At 42.8% G+C, this 7,475-nt stretch overlaps 1 protein-coding gene across 1 annotated transcript in view; it reads left to right on the forward strand.

Annotated features, from left to right (window-relative positions):
- Positions 1 to 3,799: 3,799 nt before the first annotated feature.
- Positions 3,800 to 7,475, forward strand: part of LOC111962152 (ATP-binding cassette sub-family C member 8-like) — a 141,341-nt gene continuing 137,665 nt past the window's right edge. Inside the window, 1 exon segment of the mRNA XM_070442952.1 lies at positions 3,800 to 4,123. Within this exon segment, the coding sequence (XP_070299053.1) occupies positions 4,103 to 4,123 (21 nt within the window). The 5' untranslated portion in view covers positions 3,800 to 4,102.

Raw genomic sequence — 7,475 nt, forward strand, 5'->3', positions numbered from 1 at the left:
TTATTTTAAGAATGTGAAATGTCAGAATAATAGTGGAGAGAAATGATTTATTTCACTTTTATTTCTTTCATCACATTCCCAGTGGGTCAGAAGTTTACATACACTCGATTAGTATTTGGTAGCATTGCCTTTAAATTGTTCAACTTAGGTCAAATTTCAGGTAGCCTAAGTTGGGTGAATTCTGGCCCATTCCTCCTGACAGAGCTGGTGTAACTGAGTCAGGTTTGTAGGCCTCCTTGCTCACACACGCCTTTTCAGTTCTGCCCACAACTTTTCTATAGATTGAGGTCAGGTCTTTGTGAGGGCCACTCCAATACCTTGACTTTGTTGTCCTTTAAGCCATTTTGCCACAACTTGGAAGTATGCTTGGGGACATTGTCAATTTGGAAGAACCAAGCTTTAACTTCCTGACTGATGTTTTGAGATGTTGCTTCAATATATCACAAATTTTCCTCCCTCAGATGCCATCTATTTTGTGAAGTGCACCAGTCCCTCCTGCAGCAAAGCACCCCCACAACATGATGCTGCCACCCCGTGCTTCACGGTTGGGATGGTGTTCTTCGGCTTGCAAGCCTCCCCCTTTTTCCTCCAAACATAATGATGGTTTATTATGGCCAAACATGTTTCATCAGACCAGAGGACATTTCTCCAAAAAGTACCATCTTTTGTCCCCATGTGCAGTTGCAAACCATAGTCTGCTTTTTTTATGGTGGTTTTGGAGCAGTAGCTTCTTCCTTTCCCTAGGGCCCTACAAATCAAGATACGGAGAATGCAATTCAGACAAAAACGGAATTCAGCAATTAAAAAAAAAATTATCGAACTTATAGGGGATCAACTAAATATATTGAAAATTGAAATAATTTGCAGGTTTATTCATAGACATTGAACAGAATGCGTCAGTATTCGTATTTCCTGTAAACTTACGAAGAGGCAATGAAGAATTCCACCTGTATGTGTGGTGCAGGAGCATGCTACCAGTTGTGTAGCCGTTAGTGATGATGCTAATGAAAACCTTGCTGGGAGCGGCCTTTCAGGTTATGTCAAAATAGGACTTGTTTTACTGTGAATAATAGATACTTTTGACCTGTTTCCTCCAGCATCTTCACAAGGTCCTTTGCTGTTGGTTCTGGGATTGATTTGCACTTTTCGCACCAAAGTACGTCATCCTCTAGGAGACAGAATGCGGTCTCCTTCCTGAGCGGTATGATGGCTGCGTGGTCCCATGGTGTTTTATACTTGCATATATTGTTTGTACAGATGAACGTGGTACCTTCAGGCGTTTGGAAATTGCTCCCAAGGATGAACCAGACTTGTGGTCTTGGCTGATTTCTTTTGTTTTCCCCATGATGTCAAGCAAAGAGGTACTGCGTTTGAAGGTTAGGCCTTGAAATACATCCACAGGTACACCTCAATTTGACCAAAAATTATGGTCAATTAGCCTATCAGAAGCTGTCTAAAGCCATAACATATTTTCTGGAATTTTCCAAGCTGTTTAAAGGCACAGTCAATTTAGTGTATGTAAACTTCTAACCCACTTGGAATTGTGACACAGTGAATTATAAGTGAAATAATCTGTCTGTAAACAAATGTTTGGAAAAATTACTTGTGGTCATGCACAAGTAGTGATGTCCTAACCGACTTGCCAAACTATAGTTTGTTAACAAGACATTTGTGGAGTAGTTGAAAAACAAGTTTTAATGATTCCAACCTAAGTGTATGTAAACTTTCCGGGACTGTCAAACTGTATATGAGCCAATCCCGATACTCGATAAGACATTAATGGAGCAAGCTAGGGACGAACGTAGTCAATATAACTATTTTTCAGCACGTTTTTGAAATATGTACAGGGTTGACAGAGATTCTGAGAACAGGGGCCTTCTGGCATATTCTTCCCTTTGTACACCAAGTCGAACCGTAGGATAAATAAAGGGGCATATTAAGCAGACAATGGAAAGCTTCTTACAATAGTCAATGATTTACTTTTCTCTAAAAAAACAGACTTTTAGGTTACATGCTTCACCACCATGTCAGACAGTAGGCTAAGTATTGAGGAGAAAGGACAATAGTGAATGCATAGAGGGTTACGCACATTGGGGTCCACTAATCTGACGCATTGACATACACAGAAACAGTGGTGATCCTAACTGACCTAAGACAGGGAATTTTTACTAGGATTAATTGTCAGGAATTGTGAAAAACKGAGTTTAAATGTATTTGGCTAAGGTGTATGTAAACTTCCGACTTCAACTGTATGCTCGTTGTCCCCTTATACCATAGTTTGTCCATCCCAATTCTCAGTCAAAACCAGATTTGTTTAAGCAAATCAGCCATATCAGCAATGTTGCCAGACAAGGTTCCACTGATTGCCAGGTGTAGCAGTGATACGGATTCACTCCATGGTGCTGAAAAGAAAGCTCTGTTGTTGGGACAGCTTTGTGTAGGCTCTAACAGTTTGTGTTCACCGTTATAGTACAATTAATGTAATGTTTCGTGAATTATGTTGTGTAGTGGCTTTGCTGCCATGCATCAACAACAAAAAATGAATTTGACCCACCAAGATGTACWTGCTAAAATCGTCACTGATTATGTAGAACAAACATGCTTCTCTAAATTTTAAGGAATCATGTCAGTTCTATTCATGGCATTWCTATCTGCAACGTTCCAAACGTTTTTGTACTGGACACTTCCAGGTGAACCCTCCGAGCTAAAGCCTATACAAACCCCGCTCTGCCCATCGCTTGTCTGTCTGGGAAGCCTGTGGTAGGCGGGGTCGACCCAGTTCCGTGGCGAGGGTCTTCTCGTCTAAAGTGGATTTCCTGACATTATTGAATCACAGTMGGCCTTATTGTTAAGGTCTCCCTCAATAGATTAATTGAACACTTGTCTYGTGCCATTTACAATGCGGGAGCACGCAAACCCTTGCCTAAACCTAATTCAATCTGTCTATTCAGCCTGTGTAGTTTAGTAAAAATATTGTATGAGTAAATGTTCAATCATCCACTGATTTTGATTAATAAAATATGAATCATTATTATTGTTGCCTATATGAAATCGCTTCTACAATTAATTGCTTCTGCAAATTAAGCAGTTMATGTAGGATTGCATGCTTGCTCACCAGGGGATGATGAGCAACGCTCAGGCAATGACGTTCAGTTAATTTTAAAATGTGGTGGGCTGGCATAGACTACGTAACTACAGAGCATATTGTGTGTATGCATCAGATCGACCTGTTTTTGTACAGTAATCGACGGCTCATGCTAAAGCAGAAGGAAGCCTTGAAATTGTGTCTCGCGCTGCCTCCTCTGTACACAGTTTCAGGAATGTGGTACTGGCCAGATCCCGGTAAAAGAAGSGTCAGACTCCCAAATCACAGAGTTTCTAAACCCAGAAGCGCAACATCGAGAGACTTGCGTGAACGCTTGCRAAGCAGACCAGGCTGGGGTTTGCGKTTAGAGAAGTCAATAAGAGAAGTGAAACATTCTTCCTTAGTTGTTAATTTTCTCGAAATCRAAAAGCCACAACCTAGATTCGAGCCAAYGTCKTAAGTAGGTGAACATGTTGTTACTCCAACCTCGTGAAAGTGACAARCTGACTCGTTTTCATTTTCGTCAAAAACAACGTTATATCGAAGAAGTGCCATTMATTTGACRGCCTGCACATGCGCAATTCGCGCGACGTTTTCTGCGCATGAGCTTAATTAGCCAACGWCGCTATGACATCGCCTACAAGCGTAATCGGGAATTTCTATTGGAGAAGCAGTTTCTGCCTATCTTTATAGTGTACTGTCTTTGCCCAGACGGTCACGGCATCCATCAATCGTTTTTGTCAGTTTAACCAAGTTCCCTTTGTTTGCGGACGTGATGGACTCTAGCTGCGTTTAAAACCAGAACAGATGTGACTAATTGTTAGTTTTTTTCCCGAGTGTTTTTATTTTTTTAGTTGGTTGGATGCTCAGTCAAGACAAGATGAACAAGAGAGAAGATGCATAGTACCTGAGATTTTTTTGTCGTCCACTTGTAAAATAACTAACCTGTTATCTGTCTATGTTGGCTTTTTGTTGCACTCGAGGACTGGAGTCCACAACTGTCGCTCTTGGAAAGTGATGATCTCACGATACAAACCGGTAAGTGTTTTGCATGTGTGGGTGCTACTGCTTGGTTGTTGAATGAGTTGGTCGAAACAGTTATCTCGTGCGCACAATTGGTGAAATAAAAACTCCAGTGAAAAGGTACGCGTTTTTTATATTTTGCTCAACATTACTCACCATCGATTTTTTTTGTCTTTCAAAGAAGTTTATTATTCGGTTGTTTCCCACTGGGCACATATGTCAGCAGTTCAACGTTCAGTTATGATTTACATTTGGTTGAGTAGTCAACTAACGTGAAATCAACAAACAATGTCACCATGTCATTGGATTTAATTGAAAGTTACGGAAATAATACGGAATTCCCTTACGGTAATTACTTTTTTTCCAAATCCAATCAGTTTTCCACATTACTTCAGCGTCATCACATATATTATTTTGAGTTGAAATTACGTACAAATAACTCATACAAATGATACAATACTCATACTCGTACAAATGATTCATTGCGTTTTTTGCCCAGTGGATTATGTATTGTTTTAGTCAGAAAGTAATGGAAAAACGTGACCATCTTGCTAAAACTATGGGCCTATTGATGTCACGGTAAGTAAATTTAAGCCAGAGCCAGAATCGCAAAATCAAATGCAAAAAAATGACCCTAGGTCATTGTCCCAACGTCATCTTACWCTCTTCATCCTCCCACATCACATGTTAATTTAGAGACCTGTGCCAGGTCCTATAATCCAAGTGGTACAATAGCCTACACAGCCTATCACCGGGGCACAGCTATAGGATATAAAAGGATTCCTTGCATATCTGTAGGAAGTAGGGGTGCCGAGGGTGCTGCAGCACCCCCTGAAAAATCACAAAAGTAGTACACTGGGCCTTTACTAGTCCTATATTAGTGGACAGATATAGCCATCTGTAGCCCGGGTAACAACAAAAAATACATCTGGGCTGTCATGCCAAATAATGTTCCCATGTGTCCTTGTGGGCAAAAAGTGTGATATTTTTTGGTACAGTTGTGTCATTAATTTATTTTCACAGATTGCCATGTGACTGTACAAAATTAAACAATCAGACTAAAATACTGAATTATGGTGTGTGGTTGCTGTGTGGGTGGGAGGTTCTGCCTGTCACTTGTTCTCAACAGGCAGCCAGTCTTGGAAGGGGGACTTGAAGAGGGAGACTGCAAAGTCCAGGCGCTGCTGCTCTCTTCTGAGTGTTTGCAGTGCTCGTGTTTTTAGTTAGTCTGTGTATCTCACATATTATGTGCCCAGTATGATAGAAAACCTTCTTAGCAGATAATGACAATAACAGTATATGAAATAAGGAAAAGTTGGAGGGTGGTTGGTAATGGAGGACATCAGGTGGATCCACGTCTGGGTGTTGGGCAGAACCCCTAGGTCCTGGAGAACAGGAACATAGTTAAAGGGAACAGGGTAGGAGACAGGGACGTAAACAAGCAAACACACAGGTTACACTTTACTGTGAGAAAATGTGATGGATTAGTACAGTGTTATAAAAGGGAGATATGTACTTTTGGAAGGTATAGCCTACCTCAAGCTGGTCCCCCCCCCGACTCAGAGCACAGCGAATCARACTGATCCGAACTCACTGGTTCTGGTGGATGGGATACCTCCTGGGGGCTTGGACAGTCGATGGTCCTAAAGTCATTTAGAGAGGTAAATTGAAGAGGTACATTTTTATAAGCTCAGCCTAACTGCCATTTTTTGCTTCCTCAAATGTCAACCAAAGCTTAACATACTTTGTCTATTGGGCTTCACTGAAGTGTAGGGCGTCAGTTCTTTCAGTGGTCGACTGTCCAACTGCTCCAACTGGAGAAGATTGTTTGCTTCCACCGAGGTAGCCCTACGAAGACAGAAACATTGATCAGTGTTAGGGAAACTAAAACTAGCTTCAGGTTATTTTGTGTGCAAATGCAGAGTTATGAGATTTTTTTTATATACACCTTAACAGATGGTGACCCCAGCTAGGAGCAAAAGAKCAGCAACGTTTCCCAGGTCTCGCCTTCCTTTCATCCTTCTTCCAAACCAAGTTATTTGRCCGGATATCGTAGCACWTGGTCCCCTTCTTGATTCTGCTCCAGTAACTGTCCTTCTGTTTCTCCTGCGCCTTGTCGATGTTCAGTCTCACCTTGATTGATAACAAGAATAAATACAATTTATTTATACAATAAATACAATGAGAACCACACCCGGCCAAACAACAAAGAAATACAAAACATAGAAAATGAACATAGAATGCCCACCCAAATCACACCCTGACCAAACCAAAATAGAGACATATAAAGCTCTCTACGGTCAGGGTGTGACAGTACCCCCCCCCCCCAAAAAAGGTGCGAACTCCGGACGCAAAACCTGAACCTATAGGGTGGGTCTGGGTGGCTATTTCTCCGTGGTGGCGGCTCTGGTGTAGGACGTAGACCCCGCTCCACCTCTGGCTTGGCCCACTTGGGTGGCGCCTCTAGAGCGGGGACCCTCGCCGCCGACCCCGAACTGGGGACCCTCGTAGCGTGGGCCGGGCTGGGGCTGCCGACTCTGGAAGCTCCGGGCTGGGGGGCCGACTCTGGAGGCTCCGGGCTGGGGAGACACACAGGAGACCTGGCTCTAGGAGCAGGCACAGGACTCACCAGGCTGGGGAGACATACAGGGGTTCTCTTCCTTGGCCGAGGCACTGGATACACTGGGCGTGGAGGCGCACTGGCGGTCTCGAGCGCAGAGCTGGCACAACTCTTCCTGGCTGGATACCCCCTGTAGCCCGGCAAGTGCGGGGAGCTGGAATAGGCCGCACTGGGCTGTGCTGGCGAACTTATGGCCGCATTCAAAATAACTCGGAACTCCGAAATCTCAGACTTCAGTGCATACTCTCAACTAGGAAATATTTGCACTCTAAATTGTGCTTATTATGACAAGTTCGATTCCCACAGTTATTTATTTTAAAGTTTGCTACAAATCTATATTTTAAATAAATAGGGATCAAATTTTGACTACTACATTTGTTGTTACACAGGACACGTGCTGACACAGGACAATTACGGACCAGCAGACACGAAGAGGCTGCGCCAAAGACAGTAGAGTATGAAGATCGGCTAAAACTTCTTCTCCAATAGAAATTCCCGATCACACTTGTAGGTGACGTTGGCTAGCTAAGCTCATGTGTAGAAAACTTCATCGGGTCTAACGGTCGTCTCACGCCGAACTGTCAGCTGCCTCTGATTGAGAACCACACCGGCCAACAACAAAGAAATACAAAACATAGAAAATGAACATAGAATGCCCACCCAAAATCACACCTTGACCAACCAAAATAGAGACATATAAAGCCCTCTACGGTCAGGCGTGACAATTACGTTATTCTTACTCTTATC

This window comes from Salvelinus sp. IW2-2015, linkage group LG4q.1:29 (assembly GCF_002910315.2).
Source record: "Salvelinus sp. IW2-2015 linkage group LG4q.1:29, ASM291031v2, whole genome shotgun sequence".
Taxonomy (NCBI): Eukaryota; Metazoa; Chordata; class Actinopteri; order Salmoniformes; family Salmonidae; genus Salvelinus; species Salvelinus sp. IW2-2015.